The sequence below is a fragment of the Meles meles genome, chromosome 11 (genome assembly GCF_922984935.1).
Source record: "Meles meles chromosome 11, mMelMel3.1 paternal haplotype, whole genome shotgun sequence".
NCBI lineage: Eukaryota > Metazoa > Chordata > Mammalia > Carnivora > Mustelidae > Meles > Meles meles.
This window is the reverse complement of record NC_060076.1, coordinates 92,828,009-92,850,948: the sequence shown is the minus strand read 5'-3', so window position 1 is coordinate 92,850,948 and position 22,940 is coordinate 92,828,009. Positions and strand designations below refer to the sequence as shown.

The following is a 22,940-nucleotide window of genomic DNA, read 5'->3' as shown; positions in this document are numbered from 1 at the left end:
GTGCCCCAACTTCTATTCCAGGACCCAGCTGGTAATGAAAGGCTTTGTAATAATGAGATTCTGGGTGGAAGTACCGTAAGCAAATTCACCCCCCAAAGCAGCCAGCCAGCTCCTCTCTGCTGGAGTACAGCACCTGTCTTGTAGTGACTTTCGAGAAGGCTTTCTCATTCCTCAAATCTACTTCCGTCCTCCACTTCTCCTGGGTAGATCAGACATTTGTTCAAACCAACCATCGTCCTCTACATTCGACCTCTAGAGTTACCCTTCTACCTCTCCAGTTATCCCCGATTGGGGGCAGAGCTCGCCCCCATGTCCAGGTTCTTGGATTCATAACATGGTGCTGAGGAGAGAGGTGGTGACCACCGCAGAGGCTGGGAACAGAAGCAAGAAAACAGCCTCATCTTTGAAAACCTCCGTTAAGTAACAGGAACATGACTGAATTTCATGTGAAGATAAAATGTCCATCTGGAAGCCTACAGTCTTCCCTGCCAATCACAGCAATGATGCTGATGATAATTATAATAAAAATGATGATGGCAGGTGAAGGGAGTCGCCTTCTTTCACGCTCCATACCGGGGTGAGGCTGGAATCCCAACCCAGATTCAACCCCAGAGGCCAAATGCTTAACCACGGTGTCCGGCTGGCTCCAGTCACGTGCTACCAAATTCCAGACCAGCGTTGCCTCCTGCAACTTCCGGGAGGATGGAAATGCTATTCCTGCGGTCTGATGTCATAGCCAACGAGCCCTTGAAATGTGGCTGGCGTGACTGGGAGTTTCGCTTGCCTAAAGCTCAGGAACGTCACACGTGGGTAACAGCGGCCATGCTGGACAGCGCCACCTCTAGATCACAGCTGCTGCGGAGATTAGAAACAGTCCCTACAACACACCCAGTACAGGGCCTAGACCTTAGCTGTACCAGCAAGTAGCCCCATTATTCCTGAACAAAATAGTCACCGGAAGGCACGAGCAAGTATTAGCTCATTCATCCCCTCTCTTTTTTCCCAGAACCCTTCTGTATTCCTTCATCACACAGGCACTAAAGAGATGCTTTAAGAGCATCCATCAGCCCACTTCACAAGCTGGTATGACCTCCAACGGCACGGATGACAAACTAGCGAATCCTCATCCTGGCTGAAGAGACCTGCAACCGCCCTCCCTGCGACACCTTCCAGCTTGGTTGTCCCCCAGCCCTCGCCCCGGAGCAGACCTAGCTCCCTCCCACTTTTCAGGGACTCCTTTCCGTGCCAACTGCCTTCCCTCTGCTCTTGGCTTATCTACGTTCAAGTCTTTTCCTGGGGCTCCTTCCCTGAGTCACCAGGCTAAACCAGGCTCCTCTGTTTTCCTCACCTGGCACCCTGCTCATATCACATTTCACACATTGTATCAATGGGCTCATTATTCACCAGCTGTCTTTCACACTAAACTGCAGTGAGCAGCACGGAGGCCAGGAGACCCAGAAGTCTGCATGTTCACCCATGCACACCTAGTGTCGGCATGTAGGAGGAGGCTGACTTACATGTGGTGGGAGAATGAGTCACCTAGTTCTAGTTCCCTGCCGCAGACCCCTCCCTCAATCTCTGCTCCCTGGATGGCAGAATGTTCCAGAACAGACCTGGGGACTCTGCACCAGTCCCAGGTGCTGCTCTTATGATCTTGAACAGTCCTTGGAACTGTCCTCATCTCTGAAGATGGAGATAAGGTTTCCCCTACCTTACAACTTCCTTGGGTTGCTAAGAGGGTTAAATGAACAAGTTTATTCCACAGGGAAAACAAGGCTGGATACGACCTCACCTCGTAATTCCAGAGCACAGGCACATCCCTGCTGCCTGATTAATACCCCTGGGATGTAACAGGGGAAGAGAGGAGGCAGAAAGCAGCATGCAAAATATATTCCTGGGCACGCCTTGCCCATCACATCTACTGTTCTTAGAGGCATCAATATGAAGAACTCCCTAAAAATAGATGTATCACCACCTTAAACTATTCTGTGAAGTTAACAAAATAAACCGGTCCTTGTGCAGAACCCATGAAAGGTCAACTTTGAAGACTCTTCATTTGATGTTCAAAGTGTGTCAAGAAAGAGCTGGCCAGTCTCCTGGTCTCCAGCCATTCAGGGAGCGTTTTGCAATATTTTTATTATTTTTTTTTCAGTACCACAGATCTTGGTGCTATTTATAGTTGGGCCTAACTTTTCAGAAGACCCCAGAGCTTTTATGGGAGGCTTATGATTCAGTAGGAGCATGAAACACACTTTAGAGGATGTGAGGAACTCAGTCATTCTCTTCAAAGTCCATACGAATGCTTTGACATCAGGAAAGCTAACAGTTCAGTGAAGATTCTCTCTCTTTTTATTAACCACAACCTAATTATTATTGAGCTCTCTTTTTGCTTGTCCTTATCCTATACAATAGGTAGCTCAGGATTCTGGGTAGAAGCCACTTTTTTGCTGGTGAACTTTACAATCTTGTATCTTACGAAGAGTAAGTCTTTTTGTAATGTTTTGTAACCTTTTCCTTTCCATCGTGTGCATTTGCATCTGTATGGCTCAATTCTAATACTGGCTCTGTAGCTTCTAATGCCAACACAGGGACTTTCTAGAAACTTCTGCGGTATCAGGAGTATCACGATACAGTATTACTATTTTTCCTATTTCACAGTTGAGGACAAGTTAAGTAACTTGTCAGGGTTTCCCAGCTAGCAAATGGCAGAGCTGGGATTCAGACCTGGGCAGTCTGGTTCCTTGGTCTGCTCGCTTCACCACTAGACTCTCCTGTCCCTGTGATTGATACCGACAAACGTTTTTGTTTGACCACATTTTGCCAGGCTACTGGACCTTCTCCTAAACCCATCTGTGTATTTTCCTCAAAATCATCTAGTTTTTGTAAAAACTTTCATAAGTCGGTTTAACCAAACCCAGTATTTGATCATTCTGCATCCCTAATCAGGCCCCCCATTTTCCACCATCCCCCTGGCCTGCCTTCAGCAAGAATCCTGCTAGGTTGGTTTAGCCAGAATCCCCCTTTCCTCTGATGGTTTCTCTCCGTGATTTTCCATCCACTGATTCCCCCCTCTCTTGCTCCTTGAAGATCAGTTCTCGCTTGCTGATGCTCTATTTAGAGTTGAGCCCCATCTCTCTCCCCTTCCCCACTGCGGAATCCCATCACAGCAGTCCTCACACCTCTCACGATGGTCTGGGATGAGGTCTGCCTTACCACCTTTAACAAGTGTCATTGAATTCTTTTTTCTTTAACAAGACTTCCCCTCCTGTAGTCTCACGGATATGTGGAATTTAAGAAACAAAACAGAGGATCATAGGGGAAGAGAGGATGAAAATAAAACAAGATGAAACCAGAGAGGGAGACAAACCATAAGAGACTCTTAATCATAGGAAACAAACTGAGGGTTGCTGGGGGGGAGGGGATAACTGGAGGATGGGCATTGAGGAGGCCAGGTGATGGAATGAGCTCTGGGAATTGTATAAGACTGGCGAATCACAGACCTGTACCTCTGAAACCAATACTACATTATATGTTAATTAATTGAATTAAAATTTAAATATGAATAAAACAAAACAAAACAAAACCTTCCCACCTGCAGCTCATTCAGGGTGTTGCTTTGCAGAGAACGGCCCAGGTGGCGGTCACCACTGTCACTTGCTTCCCCATGCCTAGACAGACACCTGATGGAGGCACATGTGCACCTGCCCATCCCCACTCCTCTTCCCTGTGTCTCCCGAGTTCCACTCGAAGTCTCACTGTCCTGCTTGAGAGATGCCGTGCCGTCTGTTGTTTTCTCCTGCCTGGAGTCCCTGCTCCCTTCATTGGATGGATTCTGATCTTTTCTTGAAAACTCCATCCCGGCGTCCCCTCCACCATCCTCATTCGCACAAGGCACTTATCACACCGCATCTTTCTTGCTAGAACAAGACTCATCTTTGTCATATGTGCCTAGCACAGAGGCTGGGATGTTGAAGGTGGAATGAACGAATGAGTGAATGAACGAATGAGTGAATGAACGAATAAGTGAATCAATGAATGAATGAGTAAATGAATCAGTGAGTGAATGAGTGAATGAATGAGTGAATGAATGAGTGAATGGTATCCCAGGTCCATGGATACAACACATAGAAGGTGTATCACGGTCCCTGCATGGTTTTTCACCCCTTTTTAAAATTTTTATTTTATTTTTTAAAGATTTTATTTATTTATTCAACAGAGAGAGATCACAAGTAGGCAGAGAGGCAGGTAGAGAGAGAGAGAGGAGGAAACAGGCTTCCCGCTGAGCAGAGAGCCCGATGCAGGGCTCGATCCCAGGACCCTGGGATCATGACCTGAGCAAAAGGCAGAGGCTTTAATCCACTGAGCCACCCAGGTGCCCCTTTCACTCCTTTTTTTAAAAGAAACAAAATCAGACTAATTTACAGTCGAAGAGAGCTGTGAGCCAGTGGAATCACAGCGTCGGCAGAAGCTAAAGCTTGTCCCTGGCTGATTCTCTGGGCTTCACTGTCTCAGAAAAAGGCTGAAGCAGGGCGTGTTTCTCTCTTGCCACTTTTCATTGCTCGCTGTGGTAAGTGGCACGTTCATCATGGGAGCGCCACTCTTTATACACTAGGTGCCCCTTTCCTCTTTGCAGAAAAGGCATCGTAGACATCAAATTAATGTAATAAGTCCTCTGGCTTCAAGAGCTGTGTCCTAACTCAACGCAAATTTCCCAGTGATCTTAAGGAAATGTTTAATTCATGAGTGCAAAGCTGCTTAGTTCATCTTATTTTCTCGGTTCTCCATGGAGGCTGGGGAAAGTGAAAAAAAAAGCCCCCGATTCAGGCAGAGTCCAGCGGTTACAGATGTTGCGTATGAGGCAAGAGTTTCCTTCTCGGTCTGCACGGTTTCAGGCTACAATCCTGCCTTCCCCAGCGTGGAGTTTTAAGTTTACGGGCCAGCTGGGAATGACAGTTTTTCTAGAGATAAATTACAAAAAACCTACCAACGTTTCCAGAAAAGCACGCATACTCTCCCCACCTCACCTCTGCTGCTACCCGCTGAAGTTGACCTCAAATGCTCTCCGCTCCCTCCGGCGAGACGTACAACCAAGTGATACGTGTGTCTCCCACCCTTCTACCTTCTTGCCCACGAGGGGACTTGTGGACTCCTGGGCTCCGCGAACAGGTGGGTGGCAGGCACCTCACCAGGAGGCTTTCTCTTCGTCTGTTTTTACACAGTTGGGGTTAAGAAATGTTGAATTCCACCGAACCCTGGTTCGGGGGGCACATGGCCCCGTTCTTTCCACTGGAGGACGCGGGGTAGTACCCAGGTACCGAGCTGCTGCTGAGTAAATGAATACACAGCTTAAAAAAAAAAAAAGCCTTCCCTAGCCCACACACTCCAAATGCGTCATCGCTTCCTGAGAAAACAGGCACCTCTGACAACCTTGACTGACTTCTCCCTTCCTCAGTGTCTCTTTGAGGCACTTATCCTCATTGCGTGATACAAGCAGTAGCTGTTTGCTGTGTTGGTTTGTTTTTGCTACATAATTCCACCTCAACTAACCTGTATCTTGAGAGTTCAAACTAGTCTTGTCTGTCATTTTTTTTTTTTGAAGATTTTATTTATTTATCTGACAGAGAGAGAGATCACAAGTAAGCAGAGGGGCAGGCAGGGGGTGAGGGTGGGATGGGGAAGCAGGCTCTTCTGAGCAGAGAGCCTGATGCGGGGCTTGACCCCAGCACCCCAAGATCATGACCTTAACCCACTGAGCCACCCAGGCGCCCCTCTTGCCTGCCATCTTGACCAGCTGCTGGCTGGCCTCCTGTCATCGCAAACACAAGCTTTATTGGCAAACAGCTATGCCCATCACTTACATGTTGCTTACGACTGCTTTCCAGTGACAGCCGGTGGGGAAGCTGGACAGAGGCCGTCTGGCTTGAAAAACTTAAAACACTCACTGTCTGGCCCTTTACAAAGACTGTTTGCAGACCCCTGCATGCTAGGAGACCAACCACCTAAGCCCCTATAAGACTTAATTTATTTTCTTGGTTAAAAAGCAGTAAGAGTTGAGATCAAGCTCCCTAAAATTTGGAAATCCTGATGTAGATGCTGATGTGACAATAACTTAGAATTTGAAACAAGTTTTTTTTTTTTTTTAGTCTTTGAAGGGTGGAGTCTTACATTTATCCTGGAAGAAGCTCCCCACAAATGTTAATCCGGTACCCAGCCAGTGCTCTTACCAAAATAGGAAGGTCCTCAGTAAAGAGAACACAAGTGTTTTCTACCGAAGTCTTATGTTTGTTATGTGATTTGCTCAGGAGGTGAAAGCAGTACTAACACTCGGGGACTCAGGGGCTTGGGGCAGGGGGAAAGGAGGGAGTTTCTCTGGCTTGGTCTGGATTTGGAGTGTACTGCTGTGGTTTCTTGAGGGGCCGACGTGTGTAGAAATCCAGCGTGAAGTGCCACAGGAGTGGGCAGGGATAAGCATCTTGCTCCTGGGAGGAACCGTGCACAAGAGTTGGCCCAGACTCAGCCTAGCCCAGCCTGGACAGACTCCCAAGTCTTGCGAGTTGGGCGGCTGTGCCCGCACCCGGCAGGCACTCACGGCACCCATCCCAGTGCGAGTCTCCTGATGGGGTCCCCAAGGCAGACCATTCCTCTGCAGCCGTGAGGAGGGTTTCCTCCAGAGTGGATATTCCTTGATGGCGGTCCTCCCAGGGAGAGGTTGCCCCTGGACCAGGACGCTCACTGTCACTGTGTGACGGTGAAATCTGTCCTCTTCAAAGCCGAGTGTCAGGCAGTGGGGCTGGGGGCGTGGCAATGTCTGGCACATCGTCACGTGGAGGAAGGACCAGGCTGGCAGCTAAGCCAAGGGGCAGCCCTCTTAAGACCCCGGGACTCTCCGAAGCCCTCCACTGGGGAGCACCCAGTAACTACTGGTGGTTCCCCTACTTTCACTCCCCAACCTTTCATAAAGCTTTGTCCCAAGGAGCAGCCTGGGCTCGGCTATGCTACCAAGAATTATGTTCTCATTCCTGTTTTAGGCTAGAGGGGCACAGGGGGAGGTCCTCAGGGTCAGAGGGGCAGGTACAGGAGACACCGGGGCAGGGGTGCAGCTGTGCCTGGCAGAGCACCTCTGGCCCCGGTGGTGGGGGCGGACAGGCTGGAGTGGAAGAGATGGGGGCCTCTGAGCACAGCTGGGGCGCCATCTTGGAAAGATGCTCAGGGAACCTCGACGCCACCGTTGAGGGGCCGTTGCCTTTCCCCGCTGGCCCTAGGAGGCTCAAGTCATCATCATTTGTGTATTAAGGAAAACGTGTTCTGAATTTAAACTCAGTGGTTGGTGAGACCTGGACCAGGATTTTCCAGAGCCACAGTCCTCGGGCATGTGCATACACCACTTCCCTTGCTACTGCCCTGGTGGTCTGCTACAAATACAGCTTAGAATCCTCAGCGTTAACAGTGATGATCACAGGTGTGTCCCTCTGGATGTAAATGACGGGAAGGATTCTGTTAGTGCCTACACCGCCTGCCTCTGAAAATGTCTTGAGATTTTTGTCTACTCTGCCTTCTCTTTTTTTTACCCTAACTAAATTCTAGACATTCTGTCATCTTAGCCCTACATAATTCCATACGCATCAAAAAAGACATTTGCTTATGTAACTGCCATCATCCCCGCTAAGAAAATTATCAAGAATTTCTTGATACCATCTAACACCCAGCCTGTATTCAAATTTCCCCGATGAATGTGACATCTTACCCTCTTTGTCACATGAAGCCTCCTTCTGTTTAAAAAAAAAAAATAGCTATAAAGTACGTATTTTCATGTCAGCCGAGGCTTTGATGGCAGAGTTTTTTCCCCCCTCTTTGTTAATTCGTCAAGAGAGTTTCCTTTATGCAGAACCACAGTTTACTAGTCGTAGGTCTCAATTTTAATTTCTATTTCTAATTTGTGTATGCTAAGGGCATTCGTTTCCCTCTCCCCATCTTCCAACATCCATCTTCCTCTGTCCTAGTAAGTGTATAAAATAAGTTACTGATCTGCTGGGTTTATAAAGGCATTTGCAATGTGAAAAGGGCTCTTCTTGTGTATTTCTGTAGGAGTCCTGCGCTCTCCCCTGCTGGATCCCCATTGAGAGGGGAAGGGGGGCTGAGGACCCCTGCAGGGTTTGGGGGTAGATGGAGCACCAGGGAAAAGATGGTGGGGAGCTGCAGGAGCCTGGGAGCACAGCCGGGGAGGAAGGGAGCGGGACCCTGCCAGAGGCTCAGCGGGAGGAGCACAGAGCAGAACCCATCCCACTCTCTTTTTTCTTTCTTTCTTTTTTATTTGAGAGGAGGAGGGAGCATGTGAGAGAGAGAGAGAGAGACAGAGAGCGTGAGCACAGGGAGAGACAGAGGGAGAAGCAGACTCCCCACTGAGCAAGGAGTCCAATGTGGGGACTCGATCCCAGGACCCCAAGATCATGACCTGAGCCAAAGGCAGAGGCTTAACCAACTGAGCCACCCAGGTGCCCCCCCTTTTTTTTTTTCTTAAGAAAGAGAGAGGGAGAGGGGGAGAACGAGAGAGAGGGAGGAAGAGAGAAAAAAATACAAAACCAAACAAACAAAAATAACACACACGTGTTTGCCTTGAAAATGTAAAGAAAGCACAATGAGTCATGTTTCCTTACTACCCTGATCTAACCATCATTAACTGTTCGGTGTGTGTCCCAACGTTTAAAAATGCACATAAATTTTAATAAATTTTGGATTGTACACAACATCCTGTTGTATAATTTGTTTTTATCTTATTTATACCGTGTGAGGACATAATCACACGTCATTAGATGTCTCCAAAACAAGGTTTCTAACGGTTGCAGAGAATCATAACTTGGGGGTAAAACGTACATTTAGATTGCTCATAATTCACCACCATTATAAAAAAAAAAAAGGCTACCATGAACATTCTTGTACCTAAATCTTTGAACAGATCTCTGATTATTTACAAGAAATTCTGAGAAGTACAATTACCAAGTGGGGAGAGATCAGGATATGTTCCAAGCTGCACCCCCCCCACAAGTTTGTTCCAGTTAATAATCGACAAGGTATGACTGAGCCTGCTTTCCCACACCCTTGCCAACACTAGTAATATTATGTTTCCCCTTTAAACTGACAATTTAAATCAGGAACATGGCATCACTGTGCCCAGACTGTTTTATTCACCTCCCTTTGGGTAGCGGTTTTGGTCTCTTACTCCTATTTCCCTGCTGAGGGTTTTGCTAAAGAAAAAAATGTAGAAATGTCCAGACCCATGCTACCGCTCTAGAAGGCAGCTGGGCTATGTGAGCAGAGTGCTGATGGTTGCAAATTATTCTCCTAGATTATCTGCAAGGCTGAGCTAGCACACAAAACACTCAGACTGCAAAAATACCACCAGTTACTGGCCGCCAAGAGGGGTACATATTTCAACATCTGATATTATACGAGCATATTTGTACATGCATTTTTACCTTTTCTTCTAAAACCTGGTTAAATGCCCAAGTTTTGAATTTGCTGCCTAATTTGGATCAACTTTCCATACATTCTTCCATAGTCCCAAGTTTTATTTATTTGTTTATTTTATCTATCTTTAAGAGGGAGAGCGTGTGAGTAAGCAGGGAAGGGGCGGAGAGAGAATCCCAAGCAGGCTCCATATTCAGCGGCACGGAATCTGATGTGGGGCTCAATCCCACGACCCCGAGATCATAACCTGAGCCAAAAGTAAGAATTGGATGCTCAACCGAGACACCCAGGTGCCCCCCTCCATAGGCCCAGTTTTAAATGGTATTGGTGAAGTGATTTATGTACCTTGTACAACTGCATGCAAAATATGGTATTGTACGTACAACCGTGACCATTTCTGGGGGAGAGAGTCCAAAGCTTTCATCATGTTCTCAAAGGAGCCTAAGAAAAGATTTAGAATCTTGATGTGGAGAAAATGCTCTGGGATTATAAAGCCAACAGCTACGGGGCCAGGAGATAATGTAAACGAATGCAGTGGACGGGTGTCAGAGGCTAGGGAGAAGTAGGGGCCATGGGATCCTCCAGTGTATTTGTTTCAACTAAACAGAATAACCATCTCTCAGCTCCAGACCACGGTTGGTCTGTGGAGGGACACGGGTCCAGTGTTTCCTGATCTTAATTCTTTTCAGAGGAACCTGGAAATCTGGGTGCTTACATGAAATCTTCCAAATTTTAAACGCTTCTGCTGATTTAAAGTTGAACAGATAAATCATACATGGTCTAAACCACTGGCCTACTGATTTGGCCCCCAGGTTGCAGGGTCTAACAGAGACCAGTTATTGCAAAGCATAATTAAATACATACATAAAAATAATGAAATGTCCTTTTCAGGCCTGTACTAAGCCAAGAAGACCAAGACCATTTAAGGACAAAGCTCCCAGGGGATTCTAGTCTGACTGGAGTTTGGCACTTGGGAAGTTCAGTAGCCAAATCTATAGCTTTTCAAGCAACTCGGCTGCTGAGTACAGCAGATCCTGACACCCACGCTCCCTTTCCTGAGCCAACGTCCAGAACTCTACATAGATCAGCCCCAGGTCTTTCTAGTGGTAGCAGGGTTTGTGTGTGGGGGCTGGATTCTAGAAGAGGACATGCCAAGAATCCTAATTGCATGATTATGGAAAACCCTGATTTTTCAACCTGACAATGCTAGCGACCATCAGGCCACATTTTACTTAGTGGCAGAATTAAGATAAGCACAAGAAACTACAGAATGCACTGCGAGGCTTACCACACCCAGACCAATGACATTTGTGTAAGCCAAATTAATTTCTACCTCCAGAGGGAAGCTTGCTCTTTAAAGGGACCCTGCAACAGAGTGACCAAGAAGGGAAGAAGCATTTCCAAACCCAACTGGTCACAAGTTCGGATTTTAAAATACTAGGCTTTCAAAATATGGTGCAAACCCATCCTTAAACGTTTCCCACAGCGTGTGGCTGTGAGTTTTCAGGGCATACGGAGCCATGGAAGAGGAGTGAGGAAGGCAGAGAGACTCAAGAGGGTAGGGCGGGGCATGGCGGCAGTTGGGAAACAGATGAGTGAACTACTCAAAACAACATCAAAACTGACACCCACATTTCGCCTGGGGACACTGGCTGACATTTCAGTGACCAAATATGTGGGCGTTTTTCTTTTTTTTTTTTTTTAAATGTCCTGTGCCCTGAGTAGAATTTTATTTATAATATGTTTGAAAATGGCATATTCCCCCCAAGACACCACATTGATGGCCCAATGCAGATTCGAGCAGTGGTGGCCAGGGCCCTAGGCAGAGCCATGCCACTTTGTGAGTAATGAAATATTTCCACTCAAGCAAATATACACTTTCCAAGTAAGGAGTATGTGTGTGTGCGTGTGATGCTCAAATGAATTTCAATTTTCCCCATAATTAAAAAAGAACAACTTAACAGAACAGCTCCTTAAATAGTCACAGAGAACCACCAGTTTTCTCAAGGTACCTGTAATCATGCTGGATATAATTAATGGCAAAATGATGAGTTTCAGCATCCTCATTAGGATTTCCCCAGGAAAAGCGAAGTAGAATTTCTCCAGACTAGAGAGCTTGCCGTATTCTCGAACCAAGACTCCTATGGTGATCCCTAAGAAAGAAAAAGATTGGAAAGAAGAAAAGAAAACCGGCATTGAGTTCTTCTGTAAACATCTCTATGGAAAAATATCCCCTCAACCCCCAACCACATTTTGTTGGCAAGAAAAACAGTTTAGGGGCTCTTCCACGATTCTGTAAATGTTAGACTTAAAAAACAAATCGCATTTTAATGAACACAAGGTACACATTACTCAGTGAGTTTGTAAAAAATATTCTTCTCATGAAAGTTTTGGTTTTTCTTTTCTCCTCCAGTTATATTACTTATAATGACAAAACATCAAAAAAAACACTATGAGAAGGAAAAGAAATACACCATCTTTGTCAACCCAATATAACTATTTTGTTTTTACACACTCCCCTTAGTCTTTGTCTACCTTAGGCACCTTACATTTTATTTTTATTTTTTTATCTTTTTTTTTTTTTAAAGTAATTTCTACTCCCAACTTGGGCTCAAACTCACCACCCTGAAATCAAGACTCATACATTCTTCCAACTCACCAGCCAGCCAGGCGCACCAGGTGTTTCACATTCTATAGTTTACATATCAGTGTTTAATTTTCTCATTTTCTCATAAATACTCTTTCCATGATACTCTCTGTTTATACACCTTTTGTGATTTTAATAGCAACATAAGGTTCCTTTGGTTTGACATATTTACACGTTGTTGAACGACGGTGTGGTCTAATGCTCTCCATTTCATGTTGGCGATTTCTAGACAACGACGTGTCCAAATTGGCCTGACCAAGAGGCTTTTGATGAAGTTACTGAACCTGAGTGCCTTGGAGATTGGGGCTGTAGGGAAGTGTTCTAAATCAAGAAATGTTACACAGTGGACCCCTCAACAATGCTGGGGCTCGGGGCACCAATCCCCACACAGTCAAAATCCACGTGTAACTTCTTTCTTCACAAAAACAAAACTACTAATAGCCTGCTGTTCGCTGAGAGCCTTACCCAGAACATAAACCGTCAATTAACATGCATTTTGTATGTTATATGTACTGTGAACTGGAATCTTACAATAAACTAAGCTAGAGAAAAGAAAATGTTATTAAGAAAGTCATAAGGAAACTAGAGGGTATCATGCTTAGAGAAATAAGTCAATCGGAGAAAGACAACTATCATATGATCTCCCTGATATGAGGAAGTGGAGATGCAATGTGGGGGGTTTGGGGGTTAGGAAAAGAATAAATGAAACAAGATGAGATCGGGAGAGAGACAAACCATAAGAGACTCTTAATCTCACAAAAGAAACTGAGGGTTGCTGGGGGGAGAGGGGTTGGGAGAGGGGGGTGGGGTTATGGACATTGGGGAGGGTATGTGCTATGGTGAGTGTTGCGAAGTGTGTAAACCTGGCGATTCACAGACCTGACCCCTGGAGATAAAAATACATATGTTTATAAAATATTAAAAAATTAAATTAAAAAAATATATATCTCTCACACACACAAAAAGAAAGTCATAAGGAAAAGATATTTACAGTGCCTGACCTCATTTACTAAAAAAAAAAAAAAATCCATGTGTGCATGGATTGGCACAGGGTAAACCCATGTTGTTCAAGTTTTGAAAGCTTGCCTGCACAAGACATCTACAGGAATTCTTTCCTGGGGCTGGTTTTGATAACCACAAGTCACAAACTTTTCTTATTTATCCTCTTCCAAATGGTCCCAACATCTAACTGCCTTACTCCTTCTGATCCCCACACATAGACTCTTTGCAGCATCTCCTTTTTATACTTTTAAAGATTTTATTTATTTATTAGAGAGAGAGAGAGAGCATGAGCAGGGGGAGGGGGAGAGAGAGAATCTCAAGCAGACTGTGCTAAGCATGGAGTCCAATGTGGGGCTCAACCTCACGACCCTGAGATCACTAGCTGAGCTGAAACCGAGACTCAGATGCTTAATCGACTGGGCCACCCAGGCGCCCCCCTTTTATATTTCTTCCTATTTATTTATTTATTTTTCTTAAAGAGTCTGTATTTGCAGAATGCTTTGAACGCTGCCTGGGATTTAGAAACATTAAATAAGTATCTGGGATCATTGTTAGTGAAAACAGAGGAATTTTTAACTAAGGGCTTTTTTTTTTTTTAAAGATTTTATTTATTTATTTGACAGAGAGAGATCACAAGTAGACAGAGAGGCGGAAGGGGGGTCAGGAAGCAGGCTCCCTGCTGAGCAGAGAGCCCAATGCGGGGCTTGATCCCAGGACCCTGGGATCATGATCTGAGCTGAAGCCAGAGGCTTTAACCTACTGAGCTACCCAGGCGCCCCACTTTTTATTTTTTTTAATTAATTTATTTCTTTTAACCAATCTCTCTATCCTACCTGGGGCTCAAACTCACAACTCTGAGATCAAGAGTCACATGCTCTTTCAAATGAGCCAGCCAGGCCCCCCACCATACCCCCATGTTTTTCAAACCAAGACATAAGATGGGCTGGGCTGACTTGCACATCTTTTTCCTTCATCAGCCTCTGAGGATGATAGGCTAATGGGAGATAAAACGGCCCTAGCAGAAAGAGTCAAGGAGGACCTCACTGGGTCTGCTCCCTTACAGACTCAGACAATCAGTCTGTGAAAATTTACAGTGGCTCGGGCACAGTTATGAATGCTGGGACAACAAAGAGACGTGTGAATTATAATCAATACTAGAGTTTTCATTTAAATTCAGGTGCACTTCCCAAGTCTCTTAGTAGGGCCAAATAAAGGAATCTCGTATGTCTGTGTAGTGAACTTATCCTCGGTTTAATTTTATTTTCCTACCTGTTCCGTCGTTGTCTTGATCTTTTTATTTTAGGCATGCATTTCTAAATGTGTGTCTGCTCAGCCATTTTTAATTATTGGAACAAACATATACACAAATATTTCTCAAATTGTAGCTAAGACCAAAAAAAAAAAAGAAAATAAAAGCTCAATATCAATCCTGTCTGGTTCATATTTCAAAACCTAGGGTTAGAGATTCCAGAGTGGTTCAGAACGCCAAGGAATCAAAATATTTTAAGTGAATTTAAAAAGCACGTTGTGCTCACTTCCTACTTAACAAATGCCTATGTTCAGCTGTCCTATATGGAACGTACCTACTTTGTGCTGTAAGGATACTCGGTAGTGTTCAGTGTTTTGAAAAACCAAACAGACACTCTCTCTCATACTCCTTAGGTTGCCTCAAGTAAATTTTTGGCTTGTATGTCAAAGAAAGCTCTGTGTGCAAAAAGAAAGGAGATGTGTCTGTGCTCAAAAACCCACCACAAAAGCACTCTGTTGAGTAGCAAAAAAACCCCCGAGGGGCTCCAATTTTAGGGTTTATATTACTAGCAATTAGCTGTGCCTCTAGTCATCTCCACCCCAAATAAATGCAGGGAAATTAGAAAGAAGCATACTTGCTATTTTTCAGCCCTGATCCAGATAATGGGTTTTTACGGGAGAGATAAAAGAGTCACCACAAGGAGCATTTTCAAAGCTTTCACAAGTGACAGCGCCTTGAACAGGTTACTCTGTTTAGTCCTTAAAACCTTCTATCAAGCGTGTTCTTGAGGTTGAGTATCACAAATTGTAATTTCTTCTTTTTCCCTTTCCTTTTTCCTTTTCCTTCCTCACTTCCTCCCTCCTTCCCTTCCTTCCTTCCTTTTTTGTAGTGAAAAGGAGAAGAATATAAATACCAACCAAGAGCTGGAAAGGCAGTTGAAAGGCTTACCCTGGGCCAGAGATGTCATCCCGGAACCCTCAAGGGTTAATCGGCCGGGAGTTACACATTGTAAACATGTGGGTTTTATCCTGGTCTCAAAGCAGTTTGGAAAAACTGGATGCCTGCTAAGAAAAATCAGTGGAAGATTTTCCAGGTCCCATGATGAAGTCGGGATTTCCCTGGGCACACAATCCTTCTCTGCCCTTTTCCAGGGTCAGATCTTGGACTGGATTTAAGAGCACGGAGCGGTGTTCAAAGTCAAAGGCTGCTGGGAACACAAGCCTGCCTGGAGGTACACAGGTCAGACCCCACCCCCGGCAGGATCACTCCCAGAGCTAGGAGAGGGAAGAAACTTTCTGAATGGTGTAGCTCTCCGGAGGTCTTCAGCAGGGCCAACGAGGAAGCCCGAAGGCAGAATTGCTATGTAGACCTCTGCAGCCCCATCAGTTACCAGCAATTCACTCTTGGGCGGCTTTCTCTCACTCAGGCAGAAGAGCCCAAGCCGGTACAAAGGCAGCTTGGGAAGAGCTCTGTGTTAGAACCACGAGCTTGAGTTCTGGATCTGCCATTTGCAAGGTTTGTAAACTTGGGCCGTAATTTTAACCTCTCCCATCATTGAGTGGTGGGATTGAAGGTATGAGGCAAAGGCTTGGATGAGATGCCCTCAAGGTCCATTCTAACGCACAAGATGCTATGATAATCTCTGAGCCTTGGGTGTCCCCATTTAAAATGGGCTCCTGTAGGGGGCGCCTGCGTGGCTCAGTTGGTTAAGCGTCTGCCTCAGGTCATTATCAGGGTCCTGGGATGAGTCCTGCATTGGACTCCCAGCTCAGTGGGGAGCCTGCTTCCCCCTCTGCCATTGCTCCTGCGTGGGCTCTCTCTCTCTCTCTCTCAAATAAATAAATAAAATCTTAGAAAAATAAAATAAAATGGGCTCATAGGACCAGTTCATTGGTTCCTAGAGAGCTGGCTGGGCCTTTCCCACTCTTCATGGTTAAGTGTATCAGTGAAACAGGGAAGGAGGACACTAGGGAGGAAAACAAACACCAGGAAAAAACCTGGGCTGGAGATTTCTTCAAGTTCACGTTGTCTCAAACAACTGCCAGTCCAGTAGCCCTATCATAGAAGAAATGGGGTGATTTTTTTTTTTAACTCTAAACTCATCAAAAACTATTGTTCAAGAAATAATTCTGGAGAGGTGCCTGGCTTGCTCAGTCAGTGGTGCGTGTGACTCTTGATCTTGCGGTTGTGAGTTCAAGCCCCATGATAGGTGCAGAGATTACTTAAAAATAAAAACTGTAAAAAGAGAGAGAGAGAATTCTAGAAATCCAGATAAAAGAAAAAGTCATGTAAAATAATTTATACCGACCTATCCCCTCCTCCCACCTCCCCCCCCCCTCCACTTTTCAGGTTCTTTCCAGACTTTGTTCTTACGTACATGTTTTTTTTTAAATAGTTATAAAAATTAATCTGGGGATGGTAGCTAAATTGCATTTGAGAAAGCAGATTTATAAAAACAGCATTGTTCCTGTTTTAGGGTATTTTCAGGAAAGAGATTAAAATCTGTGTGTGTGTTGTTTTTTTTTTAATTAAAACCCCAGAATGGTTCTCTGGTTCACAGACTCATTTTGGCTTGACTGAATAAGAACGATTGGCAAAGGAAAAAATATTTTTAATTACCCCAGAACTAGTTATCTAATCATGCCATCTTGCTGGGTACTATATTAGGAGAATTAGCAATATGCCTTCTTGCCCTTTGGGAGCTCAACTAAGATGAACATTGATGATAAGCAGAAAATAAAAAGCATAGAATGAATAGTTATTAACAAATGACTGTGTGTGTACACTGTATAGATTCTAGCCTGTCCTTCTCCTGAAACAGATTTGTTCCCATCTCTCGTTTTCTCCCACTAGTGAGAGCTCTTTACGTGCACTTCGGCTCCAAACAGATGCTTCTGTAAAGCTTTATTTTTAAACCCTTAGAAAATGTACTTAGGGCACAAGCAATATTATCGCGGTTCTACCGGAAATAACAAGTTCAAAAATTCACTCCCAGCTTCACCAACTCAAATATATGCGAAGAGAAATTGTTTTCACTTTTTTCATATACTATTGCGATTAATCACGATTTAAATAAAAAATAAAAAAAGTAACATGGTTAACAATTACTGAGTACATACTTTATGTCAGAGTCTGTGCTAAGCATTTTGAAAGAATTATCTCTTGTATATTATCTCCTGTATTTTTTAATTCAATCATCCAACCTATAGTACATTATTAGTTTTTGATATAATGTTCAGTGATTCATTAGTTGTGCATAACACCCAGTGCTCATCACATCACGTGCCGTCCTTAATGCCATCCCCCAGTTACGGCATCCCCACACTCACCTCCCTTTCCGTAACCCTCAGTGTGTTTCCCGGAGTCCAGAGTTATCTCTTGTAATTTTTTTCTTAAGATTTTATTTATTTATTTGACAGAGCGACAGAGAGAGAGGAAACACAAGCATGGGGAGTGGGAGAGGGAGAAGCAGGCTTCCTGTGGAGCAGAGAGCCCGATGTGGGGCTGGATCCCAGGATCCTGGGATCACGATCTGAGCTGAAGGCAGACGCTTAACCATTCAGCTGCCCAGGCGCCCCCTCTTGTAATTTTTTAATGGCTGTATAATTATAGGGCTTGGGGGCAGTTTTTCATGGAGATAAAATTCACATAAAATTTGTCATTTTTAAAATGCACAACTCAGGGGTTTTTAGTACCTTCCCAATGTTGTGCAACCATCACCACTATCTAATTCCAGAGTATTTCCATCACCAATGAAGAAACCCATACTCATGAGCAGCCACTCCCCAACCCTCCCTTGGCCCAGGCCCTGGCAACCATGAATTTGCTTTCTTTTGATCTGTCAATTCTGGGCATTTCATATAAACGGAGTCTTATAACATGAGGCTGTGATGATCAGTTAGTCTTCTGTGTCAACCTGGCTAGGCTACAGTACCAGTTAGTCAATAACACACCGGTCCAGGTGCAGGGGAGGGTATTCTGTAGATGGGACTAACGTCTCCGATTAGTTCACTTTAATGAAAGGAGGTGACCCTTGAGCGTCTCGGTAGTCTCATCCCATCAGCTGAAGGCCCGAGGAGCAAAAACCAAGGTTTCATGCAGAAAAAGGAATTCTGCCTCAAGATGCCAGCTCCAACACCCTACCCAAGTTGCCTGCCTGCCCTATGGACTTCAGACTTAACAGAACCCACAACTGTGTGCGCCAATTCCTTAAAATAAATCTCACGTAGATTTATGCACAAGATTCTGTTTCTCTGGAAAATCCTGACTGATACTGGGTCCTGTGTGACTGGCTTCATTCACTTCGTATGTTTTCAAAGTTCATCTGTGAATATTGTAAGGGTTTTGTTTGGGTTTTGGTATTTCTCATTTAACATTATAGGCATTTCCTCATGTTCTGCATCTTCATCTTTTTTAAGTGTTGTCTTTTTTAAGACACTAATAACACTACTTTGGATGGACATGTTTCTTTTCCCCATTTATTTTTTCAGCGTAACACTATTCATTGTTTTTGCACCACACCCAGTGCTCCATGCAAAACGTGTCCTCCCCATTACCCACCACCTGTTCCCCCAACCTCCCACCCCTGACCCTTCAAAACCCTCAGGTTGTTTTTCAGAGTCCATAGTCTCTTATGGTTCGCCTCCCCTTCCAAATTTTTTTTTTTTTTAATAAACATATAATGTATTTTTATCCCCAGGGGTACAGGTCTGTGAATCGCCAGGTTTACACACTTCACAGCACTCACGATAGCACATACCCTCCCCAATGTCCATAGCCCCCTCCTCCTCTCCCAATCCCAGCTCCTCCCAGCAACCCCCAGTTTGTTTTGTGAGATTAAGAGTCATTTATGGTTTGTCTCCCTCCCAATCCCATCTTGTTTCATTTATTCTTCTCCTATCCCCCTAACCCCCCATGTTGCTTCTCCATGTCCTCATATCAGGGAGATCATATGATAGTTGTCTTTCTCCAATTGACTTATTTCACTAAGCATGATACGCTCTAGTTCCATTGGATGGACATGTTTCTTGACCACCACCCCACTGTTAAACATTTCAATCCTTGACAATTTTTTGAATGTTACAGACTTTTCCTCATGACCAAACGGGGCAAGCATAAAATCTGATACAAAGGCTTAAGTTTATTGTGCATTTTCAGGCTCAAGGGAAGAAAGTAACTTAAATGCATTCTTTGTAGTATCTAGATTCAAGAAAAAACCAAAAACAAGTGCATGTTCATTAAAATCCAACTATATGCCAAGTCCTGTATTGAATGTTAGAGGATCTTAGGGGGAGGAGTTGAAAAAAGAAAACAATTTTGTTATTACTGCAATAATAAATATTTTTCTTCATGGATGGATCTGTCCCCTGGTTATCCACACTGTTTTGTCTATATTGATGACTGCCAACACTGACATCACTCCCTCTTTGTCTGCTACCTACAATTAAGAATTCAGTCTGGCTTGGGAAAGAAGTTGTTTTGATGATCATCTAACAGGTTTCTGTATATGTCCCTAGCCATTAAAATGTATCATGTCACCTAAAGCAATCTACACATTTAATGCAATCCCTATCAAAATACCATCAATTTTTTTTTCAGAGAAATGGACAAATAATCCTAAAATTTATATGGAACCAGAAAAGACCCCAAATAGCCAGAGGAATGTTGAAAAAGAAAACCAAAGTTGGTGGCATCACAATTCCAGACCTCAAGCTCTATTACAAAGCAGTCATCATCAAGACAGTATGGTACTGGCACAAAAACAGACACATAGATCAATGGAACAGAATAGACAGCCCAAAAATGGACCCTCAACTCTATGGTCAACTAATCTTTCACAAAGCAGGAAAGAATGTCCAAGGTAAAAAAGACAGTCTCTTCAAAAAATGGTGTTGGGAAAATTGAACAGCTGCATGTAGGAAAATGAAACTGGACCATTTCCTTACACCACACACAAAAATAGACTCAAAATGGATGAAAGACCTAAATGTAAGACAAGAATCCATTAAAATCCTTGAGGAGAACACAGGCAGCAATCTCTTTTGACTTCAGCCACAGCAACTTCTTCCTAGAAACATCGCCAAAGGCAAGGGAAGCAAGGGCAAAAATGAACTATTGGGACTTCATCAAGATCAAAAGCTTTTGCACAGCAAAGGAAACAGTTAACAAAACCAAAAGACAAGTCACAGAATGGGAGAAGATATCTACAAACGACATTATCAGATAAAAGGCTAGTATCCAAAATCTATAAAGAACTCATCAAACTCAATACCCAAAGAACAAATAAAACAATCAAGAAATGGGCAGAAGACATGAACAGACATTTCTGCAAAGAAGACATCCAGATGGCCAACAGACATATGAAAAAGTGCTCCACATCACTCGGCATCAGGGAAATACAAATCAAAACCACAATGAGATATCACCGCACACCAGTCAGAATGGCTAAAATTAACAAGTCTGAAACGACAGATGCTGGCGAGGATGCGGAGAAAGGGGAACCCTCCTACACTGTTGGAGGGACTGCAAGCTGGTGTAACCACTCTGGAAAACAGTACGGAGGTTCCTCAAAAAGTTGAAAATAGAGCTACCCTACTGGGTATTTATCTTAAAGATACAAATGTAGTGATCCAAAGGGGCACGTGCACCCAAATGTTTATAGCAGCAATGTCCACAACAGCCAAACTATGGAAAGAACCTAGATGTCCATCAACAGATGAATGGATAAAGAAGATGTGGTATATATATACAATGAAATACCATGCAGCCATCAAAAGAAATGGAATCTTGCCATTTGCAATGACGTGGATGGAACTAGAGGGTAGTATGCTGAGCGAAATAAGTCAGTCAGAAAAAGACAATTATCATATGATCTCCATGATATGAGAAATTTGAGAGGCAGAGTGGTGGGTTGTGGTGGGTAGGGAGAGAAAAACGAAACAAGATGGGACAAGGGAGGGAGACAAACCATAAGAGACTCTTAATCTCAGGAAACAAACTGAGGGTTGCTGGGTGTAACGGGGAGGGAGAGGGGGGTGGGGTAATGGACATTGGGGAGGGTATGTGCTATGGTGAGTGCTGTGAAGTGTGTAAACCTGATGATTCACAGACCTGTACGCCTGAGGCAAATAACATATTATATGTTAATATGTAAAAACCAGGAAAAAAATGTATCATGTTATTTGTATGTGCTTGAAAACCTGACTTGCACAATACCAGTCTGGATACAGTCTTTTGTAACCTGCTTTCTCCTTCTGATATTTTTTCACGATGTGTTATTCATGTTACGAATGTCACGAGGCTCATTCATCTTAATACGGGTAGATCCAGTCTAAGTGCTGTTCACTTTTCCATTCCACACTCCCTGTTTGTTTTTGCTTTCTGTATCATTCAGTTCTGCTCTTATTGAATGATCAATTGTTCCCTCTATTTTTTTTTCTAGGTTTGCCCTTTTCTTTCTCTAATTTTGGGAGCTGACTGCTTAGCACACCAGTCTGCTTCCACATAGGCATGTAAGGGTATACATTTCCTTCCAAATTCTGTGTTTGTGTTCCCCAGGTTATTACATAGTATTTTCACTGTTGTTTAGTTCTAACTGCAATTTCCAACTGCTATGGTGATTTCTTCTTTGAACTGTAAATTCTCTAAACCTATGCTTGTAAGTATCCAGATACATGAGGACTTGGGGGCTTATAATATTCCTTCTTCTCATCTCTGTGATGCGTCCTCACTGATTTTCTCGCAGCTGGGTCAGGTGACCCATTGTTCCTTCAGCCGCTCTTATTGGGTATTTCATCCATTCCCTGAGTTTTTCATTCCATCGTCTCTAAGTTTCATCTCTGGAAGTTACTGTATACTTTCCAGAGTATCCTTCTATTTCCCAGTTTCTCTTCATCAGTCTCTCTTTAATAACTTTTCTAAAAGATGTATTTATTTATTTCAGAGACAGAGAGTGCCCACCTGTGGGGGTGGGCAGAGGGAGAGAGGATCTCAAGCCGACCCCACACCGAGCACAGACACGGGGCTTGATCGAACGACCCTGAGATCATAACCTGAGCCGAAACCAAAAGCCCGATGCTTAACCAACTGCACCACCCAGGCGCCCCACTCTTTACTAATTTTAAACACCTTTCATGTTCTTACAGATTGCGGTATAATCTCCAATTTTTGGAATATGCATTCTTTTGCTTGTAGTGTATGTTAACTTGTGTCATTTCCTTGTGTGGTTTGTAATTTGTGACTGTAGCTTTCTCTTTTAGTTTCCTACTCTGAGAGAGTAGGAAACCTGTTTCTCTTCAGGATTTAGGAATTTCAAGGTCACCAGGACTGTCTTCCTATTAGTTTTTCAGTGGAAAAACTAATGTGGTTACAGTCACATGTGTAACCAAAGGAGCCAGCCAGGTTCTTCCCCCCACCGTGACAAGTTTTTATTTAAATTCAAGTTAGTTAATATAGAGTGTAGTAGTAGTTTCAGGAGTAGAATTTAGTGACTCATCATACATCTAACACCCAATGGTCATCACAAGAAGTGTCCTCCTTAACACTATCCCCCATCCAGCCCATCGCCCCCGCCACCTC

At 44.0% G+C, this 22,940-nt stretch overlaps 1 protein-coding gene across 1 annotated transcript in view; it reads right to left on the bottom strand.

Annotated features, from left to right (window-relative positions):
* SLC1A1 (solute carrier family 1 member 1) overlaps positions 1-22,940 on the bottom strand; it is a 77,667-nt gene that overhangs the window by 23,906 nt on the left and 30,821 nt on the right. Inside the window, exon 2 of the mRNA XM_046022194.1 lies at positions 11,478-11,618. Coding sequence (XP_045878150.1) covers positions 11,478-11,618 — 141 coding nt within the window. The remainder of the gene's footprint in view (positions 1-11,477; positions 11,619-22,940) is intronic.